The following is a 22,932-nucleotide window of genomic DNA, read 5'->3' on the forward strand; positions in this document are numbered from 1 at the left end:
GAGAGCCTGGCTCACACGTTGGATGTAAGGCTACTGATGCTCTTGTTTTCTATAATAAAAGTCGAGAAATTAACTGACTGAATACATTATTTAATGAAAGAACTAATCAATGTGATAAATTATTTAGAGTTTAGTATTAGACCAGCTGTGCTTGTCCCACACTATTAAATTTGACAACTGCGATGCTGTTTCTTATGGTCATCTTTCTGCCTCTTGATTGAAAACATGACTGAGTGTCATGTTGGGCTGGAATTTACAGTTTAATCAACTTCTAAGGAAGCGTAACAAGTTGTTTGTACTTTAATACAAGAAGGTCACAGTTCTTTCTGCTTACCTGATGGGGTATATAGGCCATTCAAGGCAGGTAATGAATCCAGACCCTTGATTGGAAAATGTCATTACCTGGGAACTGCCAGGGATAAGCAGGCAATACAATAAAAAGAGATATATTTCAACATCCAGTTTTATCCTCTAGGCAAAACTATGAGCTGCAAATTCAGCCTATTGTCTGGAGAATGTCAGGAGCCGATAAAACTCTGGAGGAAGAAATTGTTGGCATAAATGGTGAGAGCACCGCAGGGTTGCATCAATGTCTTGAGCCGAGACTTTTCATGCTCCCAACACTGGGTGTCCTCTGCGGGGAAAACGGGATGGCGAGGCCGGCTCCGGGCATCTGCCGAGGACGCCGAAATGCTGCCGGTTGTGTGCGTGCAGAAATACGGGAACATATGGGCAGCATCATGTTCCCGTCTATTCCAGAAAGCAAAACAGAATGAGTGCGAAATAAATTCCTATCAACAACAGGATGAGAATATTTACAGGAAAATGAAATATAGGATGGGGGAAAAGGGAGCTCATATTAGAGGGTAGGGCTTGCGAGGGAGCAGGGCTGCATCTCGGTGGGGTTTGCCATGCTGTCTGTGTTCACACACACCCAGCGTACAAGGAAAATAGAATAAAAAATTGCATTAACCTGTGTATGTACAAGCACACACTTGCCTATAAACATATATGCACGTGATCTGGATCCAGTTCTCTGGAGGACTTTTTTTAATTTTTATTTTGCAATACATAGCTGAGTGAGCAGCCTTCGAGTGTATTTATTACGGTATTGAATTGCTTTCCATGGTAACTAATTGTGATTTCAGAAACACAGGTTCTGCAATGGTACAAGATGAAATGGAGCTGAATATGGAAGCAGCTGGTAAGAAGAAAATCACTTGCTTATGAAATAGTATTTAATGATGGAGACTGATGGAGCAGAAAAAATGGGGGGTGGCAGGGACTAGAAAACAAACAGCCCTCCATTACCTTCATGTATTTCCCTAGTTTTTGAATTCCTCAGGAAAGTGTCTGGTGATATGTTTAAGGAAAGGAAAACCCCCTATGTGGGCTGCCTTCCCATTTCCCCACTTACTGTTTTATTAAGAGGCAAACTGTTAAAAATCTGGCTGTATAAAAGAAAAGAAATAGTCAGGAAATGAAATTATGATTAAATGGTTATTGCTGGTTAAACAAATAGGAAGGCTTTTACAAAAATTCATCCATTCCACTATGAAAAACAGGGGAAAGCACATGTTTTGAGCAATGTTAAAAAAAAAAGAAAAAAAAAGATTTCTTCAGACTGCGGGTATCTCGCCGCCCTCCCGCACCCAGAGCTCAGGACGGCACCAGGTGCCCAAAGGAGACCCGAGCAGAGCTGGCTACGCGTGCATGAAACAAAGTGGTAAAACATTGAAGACCATTTTGAGGCAATTTATGAGTGTCATTAAAGCAGAGAGGATGTTTGCAGATTCCCCTGCACGACAGACTGCCGTTCCCCTTCCCATCCCTTTAATCTCATCCGGCATTTGGTGGCAAAGGAGTTTGGGGAGCAGCTCAAAGGGGCTGCCGAAGGCAAGGGAGCCTCTCCGGCATCCTCAGGCTGCTGAGGCACATCGATCCCGCCTGCTTTTCCTCCCCATTTCCACCAAATAGCAGCATCTTTGCCGTATGCGAACGGCAGCAGGTCTCTACTCCGTCGTCAACACTGCAAGAGGCTAAAAGGCAATAAACATCCCAAGTCAGGAATTCCCAAGCTCTCACATGGGGCTAAAACCTCCGGCGTGTTCCCTCCCCTCCTCTCTAAGGCACCAGGGGATCTAACAGTGTATTGACACTCCCAGGAAGAAAGAACAATATTGTTTTATCCTTTTTAAAAAATATGATTGAATTAATAAGCAGTAGTCCAAAACCCAGCCCATGAAACAAAAAACCCCAACTAAACAAAAACACCTGAACTCCAAAAAACTGGAAAATCCAAGTAAGCAACCAGAAATCTAACTGTGAAGAATGCGGTTATGTCTCCCAACTAAAAACTCAGAATTTGTAGGAGTTTCTCTGACCTTGGTCCAACATCACTGGCATTGGCCGTGTTCATACACAACAGAAATTCTACAGCCTGTATAAATATGTGTTTAGATTTATGGGAATTTGCATTCAGCGTAGGTAAAATGTATTTTTAAGCATATGTAAAGTCAAATAGTTTGTCAAGTATTTTATTTACCCAGCAGACAGTCATGTTTTTATTATATAAATATATATCTAGGCACTTAAAATGTGAATATTTGACACAAGCCTGTTTGACAACTAGCGTAGAGCCATTCAAATGTATCAAAGATATTCATCAGAATCTGGTTGTTCTGTAACCTTCAGTGTAGGTCTGACAGCAGATCAGCGGTAAATCTGAGTTGGTGGTTTATTGACCTAACTAACCGTAGCCGAACCTTTTGCACTCTTGCAGTTCTAATATGCCAGTTTGGCTGCTAGAAGAAGTCTGCATGCTAGAATTGATATCCAACCAGAAAAATGAAGGTATTACAAGCAAACCATACATTAAACAAGAAAATTATTTTAATGATTGCTCCCCAAATACCCAAAGGCACTAGTCGACACCGTGGACTAATGACCTACAAATTAGTGTGATTAGTACACATTTTTAGCATTACAATATTTTTTCAACAGCTTCAGATGGCACATTAAGTGAAATACTTCTTTCATCTGCAACAGCTTTGTCCTGAATACCCTTCCTCTTGTTTAGTTTAATAGAAAAACGTATCAAACGAAAACTGAGCTGTAAGAATCGTGCTGACCTGCCAAACTTTCTCTGCTGTCCTTTCTCCAGATATTTCTGCAAATCATATTGGATACACACCTGTGTAACTGAATTTATGTTGATGCAACTTCTCTAACATCAGTCAAATTACACAACGAGAAAATTGAAGTGACGCGGTGGTAAATCAGATCCATTATTTCACAGATCTGCAGGCTCAGTATAACACAATAGACGATATAACATCTGAGCTGAGGACAATTTTACATTTCTTTTATCCATTGCAAAACCTTTGTAATGTGTCGAGTATAAAGCTCACAAATTACATTTTAAAGGAACTACCATAAAGTATATGCTTCAAATAGACCTTTCACAATATAACACAAAATTCAAATGACATTTTTTAGGAAAGCACTTGAAACTTTAACACTTATGTCCTGACAACATTAGATTACTTTAAGCTGTAAACCTTAAGAAGTTTTATGTGATTAAATAAAATCAGCATTACAATTTCCAGGTATTATAATTATTGAACAGATTGTAACAACAAGATGTAATTATAATGTAAACATGAAGCTCAGGAGACTGGGACTGAGAAAACTCTCTCAATTCTTTGTAGATTTATATCTGCACATAGTAAAATCAGTAACAACTGGAGAAGAGGTTACAGTATTTCATCTTACACATTGATATCAGTGTTTTGCAAGCAGCAGTCTATACAACATCATTCCCTTTTTAATATTAGTTTACCAAATCACTACTACCTTGAAAAAAACTCTCTCCAGGTCAAATACTGCTGCCAGGTCACTATAACATTTGGAAGGAAATACTTAAAACCGTCAGATTTTGTTAATTGCCCCTGTATGTGTAGATATGTAGATTTTATATATGTACATATATACTTACATACATAAAATCATAAACCTCACTTAACCTTCAAAACTGAACTACCTCTAGGTAAGAAATACAAGACCTTTTTCAATAAAGTTAAAGGGTTTATTTATACCTGAGACATTTTTGCATATTGATGTCTTTGTACCTTTACCTGTAGGTACTCACGTAAGTCCTTTACTCTTTTCTGGGTTCTCACACAAAGCCCATTTGAGTTAGGTGGATTCTTCCCACTAACTCCATGGACTTTGACTGAGTCCTTCCTTACCTAACCTGGATGGATAAACAGAGGCGTAACAGAATTAAATATATATATTTAAATAACAGTTGCTGTACAAGCAGACAGGCTGGTTTATGCAAATCCAGAGCTAGTACACCATTCCTGATACTCTTCACAATCTCTGATTCAAAAAAAGAATTACAGTCCTTTATACAGGGTGATACATGTTTCTACTTGTTGGTTAAAAAAAACATTTTTGAAATATTTCTTCACGTAGTGGATCATTGGCTATACATGACATGTTGAAAATGCCTTCTTGGCGGATCTGTTTCCTGGTTCTTGAGAAGATCAACCCATTTCTCCACCCAGCAAGCGAGGAAACCAGGAGTGGAGGAGTAACAAGTTGATGTGGCTACATTACATTAAGGTCACAGGCCAGTGCAGATGGACTGAGATTTTTCAAACAAATTTAGGGAGTTTAGGAGCCCAGTTCCTCCTGAAACTCAAGCCATTTGGATGCCTGACTCCTGCAGATTCCTTGGAAAGTCCCGGCTCTGCCCAGTCCAGTTTTCAGCCCTTCAGCCCTTGTTGAAGCACAAGCGTTAGCAGGGACATAACCTACATAAGGCTCTTTCAGAATTTCACAGTGCTATTTAATTTGGCAAATACCAAACTAAATTTAAAGGTTCCTTTTGTAATCTAAACAGCTCAATTAAAAAAAAAAAAAGAATCCACCATGTTTCACTCCATTTTCCTTCTGACAGGGGTAATTCCCTAGAAGTGCTTACATGCAAATATAGTGTTATCATATTTGACAACATAGCAATTAGAATTGCTGATTTTATTAAATATAGTTTAGCCAATGGAAGGATACTAGTGGAAGTGAAAAAAAGTGTGCTTTTAGACACAGAATTGAACATACTTGAAAAATCAGCAAAAATAATAGTACTATTTTCATGAAAGACATCACAAAATAAATCAGCTTCCAAGTAGATTAGTATATCCTTCTTACGTTGCAGAAACATTGTTTTTTGCACTATATTTTACAGAAAAGAGTTGACTTTAGTGATGATGGTCAGCAAAGTTGTCTTTAAACAGCTCTTTGTTCTACTGTACAGGCATATAATGGGAAAAAGGAAAGCTACATTTCACTGGCAATAGGGCTTCATAGACCTTAGAAATTTTAGAAATTATTGATTTAAAATAGTGGTATGTAGCATATTTCTGTGTAAAATAATTCAAACACTCTTTCCCAAGTAGAAGAAATTTCTAAAGCCTGACACCTGTTGTTAACAGACAAAATGCAGTCAATGTTTTTAAACATGAGGAGGATGAGGACATACAGTGAAGTACCAGCAATGAACTCGTAGTACGACACACTGACATGTTAAGCATCAGATGTAAGAAACTCTACTGCTTGCATTTCCAGTTGGCTGTTCCAATTTTACAACCGCACCCATTCTAAATCTCCTTTTCATACTATTCCTTCTTGTACCATATCCAGCATCTAAACCGGAGGAGTTTCAGTGGGAACACCTTAGATCCATCTGTCCCAAACCTGCTCATAATGAAGCAAGCGGTGCACACCTCTCTGACCATCACTGCTACGAACGCTTTGCGACCCATCGGTGCAGTACCAAGGGCATCTGTTTCCCTTTCTGTAATTCAGGAGCTCTCTAGCATGATTGCCAACAGCATTACGACTTTCACGGAGCAACTGGCACAGGGAGGCACTTATGTGACATGTTTAAAACTTATCTTTGGTAAACACTCACACACACAAAAACTTGTAACTAATGTTTTACTTCCTGATGTAAGAGAACTCTTCATTTGCTACTAGTGTATGTGTGCAGGTATCTAAACATATACAGGACATTGCTAGTATAAAATATTTTTTTCAAATGCCACTGCCAAGGATTTGTTTTAATTCACCTAAAAACAATGCAGTCCTGGGCTTTTGGGGTTTTTCCTGACTCTGTTTATTATGCATTAAAGCATCTCTGATCAATAACAAATTAGCAATAGAAAGCAAGGCCTATGTGCTCAATTTTCACCTTCTTTCTCATTCTATTACCTTGTTTTTCAAGACTAATTTAATCAGAATCGTTGTATCTCTTACAACTTTCATTATCTGTGAGGCAGATCCTGGGGTCCAATGCTGCATTACTTAAGTGGTCAAATCTCTCAGATCAGTGGAAATTTTGGATACACAAAACTGCTGAGTCTGCTCTTGGTAGGGATGTTTCCTATTAACCATTACTAAACAGTGCTCTGGTGAGGAGAGGGACCTCACATCTCTAGTTGGACCTGAACAGTGATCAGACTAAAGCCTGTAAAGCCAAGCTCAAACCACCAAGAGACAGCCCATCAATGCGTATTTTCAAAAGGTGCTGCAAATAAATGTTGCTGGAACTGCATGGGTATAACTGATGGATGATCTGCTTTAATGTACCCAGTACACTATCACTTCTAAAATCAGGCATTTCTGCTGAGAGGTATTTTATTGGCTTAATTTTTCATTTACACTATTTAAATTTGGCTTAAGAATTTTTTTAGAACCCAGAACTTAGTGCGTTTCATTTTATAAAATTAGAACAATTTATATCCTTCTCTTTTCATTGGAAAAGAAAAAAGTATAGCCCAAACACACATAGGGATATAAATACTTCATGAATGATAGCTGTTTCACTTATTTTACAATCTGCTTAAAGGTGATTTAGACATTGATGAACCAAATAACTTTGGCAACTTGCACAAAAATATGTCCTTAAATCAAAAGTGATGATAAAACTTGCTTTAATGAGGCCTTTATTATGGAGAGAACTGGAAAGAGAGAGGCGTGTAAGTGCTGAGGAGGTTATCGTGTTCCTAAACCATGCCGCTTTGCATTTGTATGTGAAATGGGTATGGCTGGTAGAGGATAGGTGGTTGTCCGTGAGCAATGTAGTAATTGCTGAAGTTTCTGTCGCTGATATATGGAGCAGGCTGATAATAGCATGTTACATTGGCTGCATTTGGGATGATATTTTGCTCTCCGAGTACTTTTAAAGCCAGAATTGTGATCATATTCAGAGTTTGTCTTCGTTCATGTCCCATGAGACAGACTGTGCTCTCGTTTACAACTCCACGCAGAGTCATCAAGTAGTCATACTTGCTTTTCTCTTCCCCAATGAAGTGGTTGCGCAGATATGACTCAATTTTCCTCTGCTGCTCAGCAACATCTGGAAAATCAATGAAGAACCTGGAGCACATGTAACGTTCCAGAGATTTAATTTCAGCCTCATCTGCTGGCTTAAAGTCACGAACCAGGAGATTGCTGTACTTCAGGAGGCCACCTCCTCTGATTTCCTCCGGGTTCCTTGTAGAAATCAGTTTGTATTTTAAGTGGTCCATTGCTTCGTTGAAGTCTCCATACATACTCTCGGCAATGACAGTGGGGTGAGAGTCTTCTGTCAGTTTGCAGTCTGCTGCTGTGTAAACATTTAGTATGGAGTCCAGTATGATTTGGAAGGAGTCCACGCTAAACTCAAACTGCCGTCTGAGTGAGTTCACAAACTTTAATTCTACATTCTTGCCACTGTTGTTTGACAGCGAGATGAGACTCCAGCGATCATGGTCGGTAGAGACTTTGACCATCTTCTGCACATAGGCATCTTTCATGGTCTGAGCAGTAATTTTTTCCTTATTAACACATTTTGGCAAGAAGTCCAATAGACAATTAAGAACTGCTTCCTTAACAACCTGGAACTCGAGCTCACTTGGAAGTTCCACCCCAAAAATGATGTCTAGGTCCTTGTAACTGGTTCCATTCTGCTTTACTAGGATGTGACTGGCTGTCGAACCGTTCAGGCGGATATCTCTAACATTGATTTGCTTTTCAATGAGCTGTTCCTTTACCACATGAATGATATCCTTTGGCTTTACATCCAGTGTTGGAAAATTTCCTCTCCCATGAATAGGTATGACCTCAGCTAAAACTTGATCCAGGATTTTAATCTGATCCCAGGTGAGACTACTGAATCTGTGGTCTGAGTCCTCAGTCATTGTGATGTCGGTTGGCTAACTAGGGAGAAACAGAAATTAAGAGACAAATGTTAGAACTTACTCAAATACAAGAAAGCCTGACATTTCACTCGGTTATAACAAACATATAACTTCCTTCCTCGGCACAGTGACAAAGCAGTTCATTTTACAGAGACACAATCCCAGTTAATGGTCTGAGTCAACCACTACACTTGTCACAGGCTTTTAATTGAATTTTAATGTACTCAGGTTTTAATCCTGCTGAGAAACCATTGTGTTATTGTATAATCCATGACTCAAAGTAAATGCAGTAAGCCGTATAGATTTCATTTAAACCTACTCAAAGGTTAATAACATGAAATACTTGGCGGTTATAATGAAAGTCCAAATAAATTTCACTGTGAAGAGCTAAAATGAGCAAAATGAGCAAATTTGTTCTTTCTGTCCTGCCTAGAAATCTCCCTCTATCTTCAGTGACTTGCATACTTAAAAATACTGAAAGATCAGGAAGTTTTTTTAAAAAGCAGGAATGATGCAACATGCTCATTGTTTATCTAGCCACATGTCTTGGATGCACTTTAGTCTCTATGGATCATCTATACACGTGTCCTTTAATACCACTTGTTACAGTTTAAGAACTGGATATCTGATAATTTTTAAGCTGTTTCCACTATGTTTCTGAGGCAAAATCTTTTCCTTCTAAGCCATTAACCGTGTTCCTAGATTAATGTGCCAATGCTGCAAGTTATGGTTTGCAAAACCGATAAGAAAACCCCTTCCAGTCTGCACTGATACTCTAAAACTTCTCAAGAAAGCCTGTAAAGAAGCACCTATAGAATACATGGGATAAAGTTCAGGCTCTGGAATTCCTCAGTTTAAAATTATATTTTGTCTCCATATCATCATATTTAGCAATCAGAGAGACCTTAGCATGGATAATTTATTTACATTTTACAATGAGGAGGAAAAAAAGGTGCAAACCCCACCATATTGGTTTTAAAATGTTTCTGATTGATCATATGCAAACTTTAATTACATTTTTGTAATGGAAATCTGAATGCTTTATTTTTGTAATTTTATTTATGTATACTGTGAATATAATTAAACACAATCATACAATTATGTGATTACAGTAAGTATATAAGAAGTACATTTAAGGAAGTACAAAAAAGAAAAACATTGATGGGCATTAGGTGTCTGAGGTGTAATGAAAGATACAAATCTTCATCTTACTGTCTCCTGACATTAATGTCAGTATTACAGAACAGAAACAGTTCAGAGGGCTAAAAACCTTCCAGACTCCATGGGTATCATTTCATGCTGTGCCCCCTCATGTCTCCTTACGCTTCTTCAGTTCTTTTGGGGTAGTTAATTAATGCTCAGACGGTTAAATCAGAAAGGTTTATTGCTAAATCCTATCATACAATTTTTCAATACTCTTTCATAAATTGCATAATAACTCACAGGCAGATATTGTGATTCACTGATAGCTTTCTCCTTAACCCCAGTGCTTGGCTGCTGTGCCTCAGTGCGTTGAGTCTGAAGCTGTATTTGCTGCTCTGAGCTACAGGTGAAGGAGGAGAACATTTATGGACATAGCAGGACTGCTCTCCATCACTCAAGAGAGCAAAAATTCTTTAGTCAATACTGTTATTGGGGCATTTCTTTACTCTCCTGAGTCAGATGTGGGTCTGCTCAACCCATGGGAAGCTGCTGTTTAGACAGTTTATAGGTGGAGGTACAGATACTGAAAACAACTTTGATTTCTAAAAGGAATTTCTTTTTTCTGCACAAATATTATAATTTTGCTTTCTCCTTTAATGTTGTGTGTGTTAATCAAGGCTTGTTTTAAGAATATTTCTGTTGGGTTTCTGCAAGCTTAGTCCAGTGAGAATTCAGGGAAAGTAAAAATAATTTTAAAATCATTGCAATAAAGTATTGGCTACATAGAAAGGGTGTTTAGGTCATTGCTGTTGAAACACTACCTGAGGACCTAAAAAGAAAACAGAAATAAAGATCATTGTATTCCTTAATACTGCATACAAACAGGATGGGAATTATACCATGACACTGAACTTCATAATCTATTTGCCACAGAAGAACTATGAAATCCCTTGCAGGTAGATGGCTGTTTCTCAGAAGGCAGCAATCAGGACCGCTGCCCAGACAAAGGTGTGTCTCCCAGCCAGGCTGATGCAAAGCTGGAGTTTGGAGGGACTGAAGAAAAGTGACTGCAGATGCGAAACTCAGGTCGTGGTCAGGTGTGACCTGAAACAGCTCAGTGAGTCACCAGCCATGTGAAAGAAGTGACTTTCAGGTATCTGCCAACACTGCAAACATATTACTGAAACATTGAGAAGTGTTTCTGCAGACAGATGGCTAAAATGTACTTTTTCAGCTAAAGCTCAAGAATAAAAATAAAATCATACTGAGTAATAACACTACCAAAAAGTCTACGCTGTTGTTTCTTAATCAGTAGTGACTACATGTGTACATTGTCTTATATTTTCCTTCCCTTGCCTTCAGATTCCACATTCTGGAATATTTTAGTAATTTCAAGTAACTTGTGAACTGACAAATGGCTTGGGAATATTACAGAGCTATTTTTCACATACTTCTACTAGAGTTTCAGCTCCCAAGTAAGCTAATCAAGAGCATACGTAATTTCAAGCACCTTTCTGGCCTCATTACAAAGAATGGAACTAACCATATGTTTGAAATTAAATGCATGCTTTGAAAGTTGGCTAAATCAGGACCAAAAAGTTGGTAGTTTAATTGCCACTGAACTGACGGTGTGAAGCTCTTGGATTCAGTCCTATACTTCTGGCACAACCATGTAGTTCCTGGCATTGTTTACGTAGCATGTAACTCCATATACGTAACATACAAATATACTTATGTTTGCGTACATCCTCAGAAATACACACATTCCTGCAGGCATTTAGAAGATACGACATTCGAACTGAAAGGGAGAGAAATTGCCATCCATACCACCGCCTATATTACATGCTTATGACTTTACCATTAGCTATTTATTATTATGATTCCACGCTTATTCCTTTATTACCACAAAATTACCAAAAGCTTCTATCCATGCTTCATAGCCTTTATGACATCCCAGTACACGTTTATCATAAAAAACATCTGTTACAGAAAGCCACTGTGAATTTTGGAAGTAGCACAACACTGGATGGAGTGAGAAGGTTGGGAGGAGAGGTTTTTGTATAAAATTTTTGCTGCCATGTTTGTCATCTGTGTTATTGATGTGTCGGATTATGGTGGACCAGCTCTAGCGATCTACTAGCAAGCTTACAGTTGTCAGAATTGTTGTATAAGCAGTAGTTTTTGTCATGTGATTTGTCTGATATTGCAAAACTTTGAGAGAGTTTTTCAAGGTTAATGCTGTGGTGTCAAAGAAAGGGCTTAGAGAAGGGAATGTTAAAATTCAATCCCCTTTTTTAGCAGGGACGATCTTCAAACACTTTTTGAAAGTCAGAAGATGGACCTATCCCTAAATAAGCTTGGAAATCCTTCCTTTACTGCTACATGATTTTAGTTGTTTTAGATTTTATTGCAATATACTAAGATTTAAAAATTACAGGAAAAGGTAATGTCAGTAAATATCTCTTCTGTGTTGAAGAGTCGTGCCTCAAAATATCAATTCTCTAAAGTGATTCCTGGAGAATCCGGTGATGCTTTGTGAGTTCAGAGCCTCAACATTAATGTCTGGGAAATGTCTTATGATAAATACTAAGAATTTTGTGCTGAAATAATGCCTTCAACTTTGACAAGTAAGGAAAATGTCCTAGGAAAAACAGGAATTAAGTTGTCAAGAATATAATTAATTTACAGATAGACCTAAGTAAATCTTTTAGACCTAAAGAAACCTTTTTTATCATTATTATTATTATTATTATTATTTACTGATTTGCTTCCAGTTTGCAACCCACTACACAAAGCTGCACTTTCCTAGAAGGACTTTCTCTTGTTCTTTTCCTTAATCTTGTGTGGCAACAAGAACAATTTCCAGGCAATTTTATAGTCATTAGGAACCTTATTTCTTAAGGCAGTGGCAAATTTATTTACCAAGGTGCTCAGGCTAAAGTCAGGAGTTATTATTAATGCAAGTAAGCCTCAGTTACAATAAATCAGCAGCAGTATTGAGGCTACAATTAGTCAAAGCATTTTGTAAAACAGGAGAGATCAAGGGATGAAGGGAAGGCAACTCACTGCACGTGACCACAGCAGCCAGATGAAGCCGAACACAAGCAAGTGCTGAGGTTGGGTTGGTTAATGGGAAAAGAGGCTGGAAAACCACTTCATTCTTTGGAAACTGGTGATGTTTGCAACGGAGGATGATCCCTGGAGGCAGCTGTATGTCATTGCCCCTTTGCCAGCAGCAGCATTATGCCATTTAGGGTAACCATATATGCGACACAGACTTTGAAACCTCTTACTCGCCAGCACCCACGGTCCCAGCCTTTGCTAGGTCTGCCCTGCTGCACCCTGTCAAAGAATTCAGTTTCTGTAACTTCTTCCACCTGAATACCTAAAAGCATTTCATGTGTTTTACATTCAGTGTTTTCCTATCTTAAAGTCCATACATGGGCAAATGGAAGGCTGCATGAACACTAGCACCACAGCAGTGAAAGGAACAAATAGCCTTTGAAATTGTGTATTGTAAAGAGGGGTTTCTTTTCCTCATTTCATCAGTATTTGTAACTTACTGAGACTATCTCCTAGTGATTTTTCTTAGTTTTTTGTTTATGGGATTTAAAATGTTTCTGTAAACTGCAATGGACACTGAATCCTGCTCGATTTAAGATCTCTGTCAGACAAAGTGATGAGGAAAAGTAGTTTTCGGGATGTTTTCTTTTACATATACTGGCTAGAGAAGCACAGAATAAGACGGATCAAACCTAGTCAAGTTTTGTGATATATTATCCTTACTATAAGTTTAGAAAAATATCTCCCTGCTTCGAGTTCCAACTTGTCCTTGAATGGTCACCTTCAGCTGATGAAGCAGTTGCAGTGTGGAAAAATGCTTAGTTACTGTGGGATCATTAAACATAGTTTTGCTAATTTTTATTATTTATTTTTATATTGAAATTAGAGGCTCTAGTTTTCTTCAGCAGGTTTTGGACCAAACAACTATGAGTTTGGTTTTACAATGATGCTAAAAGATTTAGTTAAACACCTCTTAGCACTCTGCCATACACCAGCTTCATCAAAAAAATAAAAGCAGATCTGGCTTTATATCTGAATGAAGAAAATCTGCTATGCTAATGATAGCTTTTGCATTCCACACAACTTTTATAGAAACAGATACAGTCTAGAGGACAGTCTCATCAAATTTAGCTCATATTTTACCAATAAACTATTTACAGTTCTCTTTTTATATACGCTATAATGTTGCTTCAGTGTATTTTCAAAGGTTTTCAATGTGCTGGTATTCTCAAGCAGAATACATCTGAAATAGTTTCTGTGCAGCTGTGTTAGCTCCATTCTCTTCCCTTTGCTTTTATCTGCTCCCGTATTTGTCTGTTTTACAACGATTATATGGAATACTTTAATGCTCCAATTGTCTTTGTTTGCACTCGAAATCGGTCGCAAAGGGACCTTTTACAGATCAAGCAAAATGTCTTGTCAGCTGCCGTAGTTGCCTTGCTTTTGGGGGTTACCCCAGAGATGCTCAAAGTAACTATTGCAATTCTCCCCTCAGATCTCTGCATTGGTTTTCCTGCATACACATTATATGCATCACTAATAATTTCCCTGATGTCTTGCTAAAGCTTTATTTAATTCAAAGATACATTTCTCTATTAAGCTGGACATTTTAAAGTATTCTGCATGCTCACTGACTTAAGGACTGCAGCTGGCATAAGCTCTGAAGGCAAGAATGTCAAATGCAGAAGGAGTCCCAGTCATAATTTAAATGTGTATGAGACAAGTAGATGCAGTAAAGCATCTGGGGCATCCTAAATGGGGACATATTTAAACTGGTTTGACAGTGTTTTTCATGAGTTTTTCCTTCCATTAATGTTAATGCATGCAGTGAAGATACTGTTTATTTATCCCGTTATCATGAGATAACGCATGAGTTGCCATAAGTTTTCAGTACAGTTACCATCTAGTTACCCTGAAATAACAAATAATAACTCAAGGCCATATGCTCTTCTCCTGTGAGATAAGGTTGCATGGTGTGCAAAATACACTTAAGCTGCAAGCAGTTTCCATGGACTATGCCACAGAATATCACCCTCAGGGTCAGAACAAGTAAGCAGAAAAGAAGGACAGACTTTATCAACAAAAATGTGTTCTACCTTTTCTCCAACCCAACCTAAGGAACAGGGAAAAGCAACAGAGTCATGTACCAGCCTGCACTGCCCCTTCTCCTAAATGAAAACAATTTGCAGAGAAGTACCACCCAAGGGCAGCCATAGCCTCCTATAGCACAAAGCTGGGAAAAAGAACTGAGTAGCCTACACCTCTACTGGAACGTTACAGGATATTGGCTCAATGAGCTGGGACTTCTCAGAAGGGACAAAATAACTAAGGAGTTTAATTTGGGCAACCAGTATGAATACATAATCTGTGTTACATCATCCTGGAGATTTGGGGTTTTTTGGATGTCAAATTTTTCCATCATGACTCACAGTACACTTGTTCTTAGCTGCATGTGGATCCCCTCACAGGGCAACATTTTCAAGGCCAGATATATTACGCCTTAGTAGCGGTTCCCGCAATACACAAGGTTCCTTCTTACACGGCCTCCAGGTTCAAACAAACCAAGCCCTTGCAAATAGCATGGTATGAGGCACAGTCAGGTCTTCTCATTTGCTCTAAAATAGTTTAATAACTTTAAAGAAAATAGGTGTGATATGGAATATTTGGTCTATCTGGGGCTGTGGTCATCACTGAGAAGCTACTGCTTTAGGTAAAGATTTGTACTACCGAATGCGTACAATGGACTAACTCCTGAATAACATTTCCAGACAGAAGGCAAAATCTCACAGACTTACCGTGGCAGGACGATTGGCAAGCATGTATTTCAGTGGAGTTAATAGGATGACTCACTGGATCCTTTGGTAGAAAATATGAATTGTCATCTTGTCACTGACAAAAACACCTGACCTCCCGGGGAAAGCTGCAGGAAAAAAAAACCCAACAAAAAATAACATTCATTTTGAGATAAATGTTAACTACCAGTCACCTGCTGTACATAATAAATCATGCATTAGAACTTGGCAGTCCTGCAGTCATAACAATAGCCTTTTAAGTAGGAAATGATAAGGTAAAAGCAGTGGAAAGGCACAGAAGTGCTTATAAAGACTCTGGGTTTCAGGTCATACTTAATCTTCTGCAAGGATGTTAACAAACTTGCTATTTTCTCTATGAGATATTGAGTAAGAATTTAATATTATTAATAGATATGCAGATTAGCAGGGACATAGTGGAATCATACTAAAAAATAGGACTAATAACAACTCAGCAAAATTAAATATTATGAATTGTGTCGTGGTTTCATATTCTTTCTAAAAATGCATGCAGATGACTGGAAGGTCTTGTTTCCTGGCAGTCTAGGCTGTTGGTTCATTTACAGTAAGCCCAGGATTCAGCCTGTTGCTGGAATTTCCATGCACTGAATGGCCCATTGGCTGGCTATGCAGGAATTACAACTATTTTTGTAAATACTTGTATGCTATCATAAAGGCACTTTTTTATATTTGTTTCTCATTTCAAAGACATGCTGACAGCTAGGTAGCCTTTTTTAGGCTTTCCTTCAAAGACCTCCATTCCAGCACCCCATCCTACAAAGTTCACACCACCTACACAAGGTTCCTTAACTTCCCAAGTAGGGCCCTGTCCCCTGTATGATTTGATATACATGTGAATTTACTCCTTGCTGCTGAGTTGTGTTCCACAATCTCAACTTTTATGCTGAAAGTAGATATGCTTCTGAGTAAAGATAACTTTGCAAGTATGACTTGAGTGTAAATATATGCATAACCTGCAGGAAAAGCTGAAATGATAGCCCAAGGAGGTATGGACTGTATTATTCATTTTATTAAGAATATTATGGATTTTTCCTCCACGCTACAGCAGTCAGAGTTTTATCACTGAATATGCTGTTTTACTGCTGCCAGAAGCCCAGTACTTGTTTTCCTCTCTCTGTGAGGACCTGTCTGCTGTGCCAGGACCTGTCTGCACCTTTCATTTGCTTTCCAGCTCATGATGGGCTACTAATTGAAAGAATGCATGTTCCCTGACTTGCTCCCCAAATCCATGCAGTGATGGCTCATGTTTGCAGCTGGGAATAAAGGGTTAAGACTGGCAAGGGCTGAGCTTCAGTTAGCCTGAAAGTGAGAAGCCAGTTATGTCTTCAATGGCAAGGAAAAGAGGTTCTGGACTGCTTAGATAAAAGAGTCTCAGTATGTGGAGTCTGGCCTCCTGGAGGAAAAGTCTGACAAATATATAATCAGTTACTTAAAAAAAAAAACCCTCACAACATCATTTAGTCTTTTTAACAATGAACTATTGTTATTTCTTTCTGTGTGACGGTGGAAGGTTTAATGGATATATGATACCCATTAATGGATATATCATCATGATAGAATAGATTAACACTAGAGTAGAATTAATGGCTTCCCCTGGTGATATTTAGGGGAAGGAGAGAGAGACCTTTATATTTTTTTTGTAGAAGAACACCCATTATTATATAATATGTTCATAGAAGCAGCAGCTGAGATTGATGAAGTGCTTTGGCTGTTGGGACATTATTCTCAATGGCTGCCTTTTATTGGCTCCATCATTACAGGAAAAAGTGCATAATTTCATTATTCTGTACTCCTGGTTTCCAGGATTTTTCTAACTCAGGTAAAAACAAAAATAAAACTGACTATGTATGTCAACAACTACCTTGTGCCTCAAAGATAACATTTCCCCATTCCTGAATTCAAAATGTAAATTGTGATAAGATGTACCAACAAACTCATTTCGAAGTCTTGAAAGAGTCTTGTGTCTCTGTGCATAACGAGCAAAAGACTATAATGAGAACCAGCAGGGTGTACAAGATAATGCATGGCTCTGCGCCTTGGGCTTCGCCCTCCGACACGCCGTGCCATGAATACTGCTTGAGAGCACGTCCCTAGTCTGTCGCTGCTTTTGGGAGTCCCCACTCCCAGGTCCCAGCGTGAGGCGTATTGACCCTCAAACCTATTGGGTGCCTGCACGTCCCATGGGCTTCAGTGAGCGTGGAGGTTGCTCGGACGCCTCATCAGCTGACCCAGGGCATTTCAAGGTGATTCCCCCAAGTCGGCAAGAATGAGAGCCAAGGATTGCCTCCCCTCTCCAGAGATGTTTGCCTCCCCCTTTCTGCCTGCCAGCTTCCAAGAGCAGTGCATGATTGCTCTGCTTAGCTCCTCAGACTAATACCAAAATCTATTTACTCACTCAAGATACCAGTGACTCAATCCAAAGCTCACTTATCAAAAACTCTCATTATTATGACTAAACTGCAGCAAAAGCAGGCAAGGTAAAGAATGAAGCGATCCTCCTTTTCCATCTATTAACCATCTTCCTAATTATCTCTCCTCGTCAAATGCCAGAGGAAGAGGGATGAGCTATGCAGCATGCCATTACAGTCCTAATTCTGGGCTGTTTTCAGGGGATACAGGGTGTTACAAAGTCAAGGCTACCCCCAGAAACTCTCCAGAGTCTTCCCCCCCTCCATCTACACCAAAGGAGACTCGGTGAGTTACAAAAGTGGCAGAATGTCCCCAAGAACCTGTCCTGTGGGATGGCCTTGGTCATGAAAGCATTAGAGGATACTGCCAGGTTTGCAGTCACGTCTGTTTTGAGAGGGTTCCAACACAACACACGCAGTAAATTGCATGCATTTCTTTTTTCTACTGATCATACCAAAAAATGCTGTGCCTTGCTGGAAGCTGCATTTAGCTCATTCAGTCAATTTTTTTTTTTTCTTCTGAATCAGTACTGAGCCAATGAAGTATCGAGGGTGGATGTTGATAGTACATACAGTAGTACAATGGATTTGGAGAGTTTTCCTTGGGGTGAGCCAGAAAGCTGAAGACAAATGCACTCATGTTCCATACAGCCCTCTCCACATCACTCCTGCTCTGCTCTGCATATTTTAGAAAAGTATTTGCTATTAAGCAATTATCCTGTTTCACTCCAGAAGTATTTTCATTTTATGGCAGAAGACATGAACTCTAGGTACAGGCTCCAGGTTAATTTGTTAAGCAGTCTAGGACCCCTCCAAATAAAGGCTCTTTGTGACTGCTACAGCAAATGGTGAGTTTAAATTGAGTTGGAAAAAACTTCTGTATCCTGGATCAGGCTTGGCTGGCACCCTCCACAGAAATGTGTCTCACAGAACTGATAAGAGGGCAAGCTGGGATCCTATTCAAATATTACTGTCTTCCACTGTTTGTTTATATTACTATTTGTGTTTATAATGTTAACATATAATTAATATTTTTATGAATTAATTTCCATGCTTATATAAGAAAGTTATTCTTTGACTACACGATACAGTAGTGGGACTTCCTTTTAATGCTATTTTCCCAATTTCATGAGTTACGTTGTACAAGTGGGGAAAAATATATGAATTATTTATTAACTTCAAAGTACTTGCTGTACAGGAGTTTATTCTTATTTCTGCATCAGTAAAAGCTAGGTTCCCCCTAGAAAACAGCTTTTTGATAACTGCAATGTTTTCTAGAGTTCTGTGATAAAGTAAAAAACTGTGTAACTCCACTGAAACTACATCAGGAAAAAAGATTATGGCTGCAGCACCAGGACCAGGTTACTGCTACACTTTCATGGTGAAGGCAGCACGCGATGTCTCTGTTGACATTATTACTAAAATGCAGAGAGAAGATAAAGCAATGATAAACCAAAGAAAAAGGCTAAGGCCCTGCAGCAAAGATGTGTGTATTCGTGACTTTTCCATCACTATCAATAATGCATAATGACCCTCATGTGGATGACGACACCAATTTTTGAGAAAGACTGAGTCAAGCTTTCTATCACCAAATGCGAAAAAATATTCAACATGACATTGGATGTCAAGAAGACAGGACCTGCTAGATAAGCAAAGATCCAGCAGAAAGGGTAATGGAGAAGAAAATCAGCTGATGTTGACATAAATTGACATCTGCTGTACCAGTTTGTAGTGTTTTATGGAGGAAAACGGTTCTTTTGTTAATATGTACTGAACAAACGGTTTTTAGGACCACAAATATATCTTGGCTAGAAACAACCTGAAATGATAGTTTATCTGTGAGCAATTCTGCAACATGAAGAAACTATGTTCAATATTATGCTCAAATTTTACAGCTATCTATGTTCTTCCTTTATGTACTGCACTCTAATGCTGCATGGCAGTAGACAATAGGTATGTTGCTGATTCCCTGTGGTATCTTAGATTCTGTACCTATGCTTTTAATAATTATTTTTGCATGAAGATTGTGGTGGCAAAGGGGAAAAGCCAGACTGTAATTTTCAAAAGATTTCTTTCTTTTATGTTTGAATCCCAGTGGCATAAATTCAGTTCTCACACCAGAAATTGCTCTGGTGTAAATGAGAGCAGAACTGGCCCAGCATGTGCGTGGCTAGGCATATGACTTCAGTAAGATAAATTCTGACTTCACTTCCACTCTATGTGGACCATCCCTCACTCTGCGTTACCTATCGTTTGATGGTGAAAGTTGGGTTGGAGTTTGCCTACAAAGCTTTTAACTGTACATTGAGCTTCATTCATTAAAACCAGTGGGAGTTAAACATAGACATGTAAGATATATATGACATGTAAGACATACATATGTCCTAAATCCATAAGACAAATTCTATCCCCATATGCAGATGACTATCAAGCTAGTCGTCATGGGAACTCAACAACCCTCAATAACCACAGGGTGACCCACCAAGGGCTGCTCAACATGAATGAAAGAGGCAAAGCAGAGCACAAGCTACCAATACTTTCATCCCTTGCTATGGCCAAGCAGTGATGGCACAGACCAAACCCATCCTGGAGGTGAGGAGCCCTGATTCACACCCAGGAGTCCCACAGCTGCAGCTGAGAATGGAGTCTGATCATCAGAGCCCAGAAAAAAGGAAGGCCAGGAAACCAATCCAGATTAGGAGCATTTTGAAAATACGGGTAGAATTTCACTCCTTCAAGCAGTGTTAATTAATGAATGAATTTCCACTGCCAGCCTAAGTGCTGCTTAATTTACTCTCCAAAATAACTCAATCTCAATGTGATTTCAATGTGATCTTTCAAGGAACTTGGTCCACTTATCTCTCCCTGATTTATAGTGGATTCATAAATGATCGGACTCTACTGCGTCAGCATTTACTCCTGAATTTGAGCAGGAGCTGTCGATACGCTCTCCAGGGCAGGAATTTAAGTTCAGGCCTTTGCTTGCAAGGGTCGATGTTAGACGTCTCTCTTTCTGGCAGCTGAATCATTATAGAGCACATAGTCCTTACTACAGTGCTGTATGTCTGATGCCTAATGAGGCAACAAAACCAAATTTGCTGTAAAGTTATGCCTCTAATGAATAGCTGAGCAGGGACAGTGTGCAAGCAATACTACCACGAGGTCAAAGGTCTGCAGCAACTGCAAATTAAAGAAATTATTACTGTTCTCTTTTAACTAAGCTGTGGGAATGCAAAAGGGCTAAGATATAAAGGAGTCAAAGGTATAATCCAGACTCTGCTATTCTCCCCTCCACACATCAAGCCCTTATTCCTCACTCCTGGATGCTGCAGCCACAGCACATGGGAGGATGAAAGGACAAGGGGATCGTTTTGACACTTCTGAATGGGACATACACAAATCACATCTGACTCTACAGTTTAAGGAGAACACAAGAACATAAAAGTGTGGGAGAGTCCCTGCTCTCGATTCACTTTAATTTATTATTAGTTTCTTGGCCTTTAACAGTGATGCACATCATCATTCATACCTACCTTGTTGCTTTTTATGGGAGCCATGAACAAACTATTACTGTTACTGCAGCACGCGGAAGACAATGTGTACGCCTGTGTAGTCAACCATGCTCTTTTTGATGGAGTAATAAAAATGGTTAAAGATTTGCAAGCGGCTTAAACAGACGTATCAAACAGACATGCTTGTGGACGGGAGAAGGCAGTGAGCGCAGGAAAGCGATTTCCTGGCTGGGAAGACACAGAATACCAGCCCTGAGTTGCTGAAAACCCGTTTTGCTCTGCATGCAGGCACACTCATTTGGAGAGCACTTGCAAATAGTTTAGGGCAGACAATCCCAGCTCGCTGTCTGACTGTCACCTCCAGGCTCTCTCCTCCCCGGGGAATGTGGAGGGCCCTTTCTGAACACCTGGAAAAGGCCTAAGATGCTCGGGCTACTTGATGCCACCCAGCTGAGATGATACAGCTTCCAGCATCTAATCGGACAGTGAGTAGTGAGTACTACGCTTCTACCGCTCCTCCTATTCATTTGGTGGGGAAGCTCTTGCCCAAAATTCAAGAAGTTTTTAGGATTCATGCAAAAAACGCCCGTAGTAAGACAGAGCTCGCGTGCAACGAGAATCCCCCCCCCCCCCCCCCCCCCAAAGCACTGTCAATTCGCCAAACCGCTCTTTTTACCAGTTGATACAAGTTTCTCTGGAAAACGCCTTACAAAGAGAGGCGAAAGGCCAAACCCGAGGCGACCGTGCCCGGTTTTTGCAAAGTTTTGTAACTGAACGGACCCATCCCTCCGACACCCACCCGCTCCCTTCCCGCCTCTCTCCCTCCAGCTCTGAGGCAGCCGGCCCCGGCGGGCGGGCGCAGATCCCCGCCGACCTCCGGCAGCTCTCCCCGCCCAACGATCCCCGTCCCGCTTCCCTCCTCCCTCACCGAGGGGCCCACGCAGGTCACCCCGGCGTGGGGTGGGCACCCTCAGGCCCTCGGTGGCCGCAGAGGGGGGACACGGGACACCCACACTTACCGTACGGGGAACCCCCCCCCTCCTCCGCCGCAGGCCCCGGCGCCGCTCCCCCTCACGGGAGAGCCGCCGCCGCTGCTGTCCGCGGCCGCCCTGGTGCTGAAGCGATCCGCCCGTCCCTCCCTCCTTCCTTCCTTCCCGCCCCCGCCGGCCCTCGGAGCGTAAACCAGTGGCCATGGCAACCCGCGTCACACAGCCCGAGGTGGGGCCGCCGCCGCCGCCGCCGCCGCCGGGGCTCCCGCCAACCGCCCGCGCTCCCGCCCGCCGCCTGACGGGGGAGGCCGCGCGCCGCCGCCTCACGGCGGGCTGACAGGGTCCCCCGTCCAGAGGGGCTGCCGCCGGCGACCTCCGCCTTCAGCCCTTCCCCGCTCCCTCTAAAGCCTTCCCCCAAAGCCCCGCGGGTCGTTTGCGGCGGGAGGTGAGGCGCAGGTCGGGAGGGGAAGGCCCGAGACGGGAGAAGCGGGACCGTGGTGTTTAACGAAGCCATCGGCTTTACCACCCGGGTTTCTCTGCCACGACCCCGGCGGGATGCAGAGCCCCGAGGCAGGGACGTGGCGGCCACCGGCGGCCCTCCGATCAGAGGTCCCATCACCTCACCAGCCCTGGGGAAGGAAGGTCCCAGTCACTCGGTGGCAGGCGGTTTCGTCCTCTGGTGACCCATTTCTCAGCTCATTCGCCCCGAGAAATGACAGAACAAAACTTGCTTGAGTTTC

At 40.8% G+C, this 22,932-nt stretch overlaps 1 protein-coding gene across 1 annotated transcript; it reads right to left on the reverse strand.

Moving 5' to 3' along the window:
• Positions 1–2,870: 2,870 nt before the first annotated feature.
• On the reverse strand, positions 2,871–22,332 carry TENT5D (terminal nucleotidyltransferase 5D). The gene is made up of 3 exons (XM_069811575.1): positions 22,223–22,332; positions 15,248–15,372; positions 2,871–8,265 (listed from the first exon to the last, which is right to left on the reverse strand). The coding sequence occupies exon 3, from the start codon at positions 8,244–8,246 to the stop codon at positions 7,071–7,073; it is 1,176 nt and encodes a 391-aa protein (XP_069667676.1). The 5' UTR covers positions 8,247–8,265; positions 15,248–15,372; positions 22,223–22,332; the 3' UTR covers positions 2,871–7,070.
• Positions 22,333–22,932: the final 600 nt, after the last annotated feature.

This window comes from Haliaeetus albicilla, chromosome 23 (assembly GCF_947461875.1).
Source record: "Haliaeetus albicilla chromosome 23, bHalAlb1.1, whole genome shotgun sequence".
Classification (NCBI taxonomy): Eukaryota; Metazoa; Chordata; class Aves; order Accipitriformes; family Accipitridae; genus Haliaeetus; species Haliaeetus albicilla.

Bases quoted from the DNA above. Each gene is read 5' to 3' on its own strand.
- TENT5D (XM_069811575.1), bottom strand. From the start codon at position 8,246: ATGACTGAGGACTCAGACCACAGATTCAGTAGTCTCACCTGGGATCAG.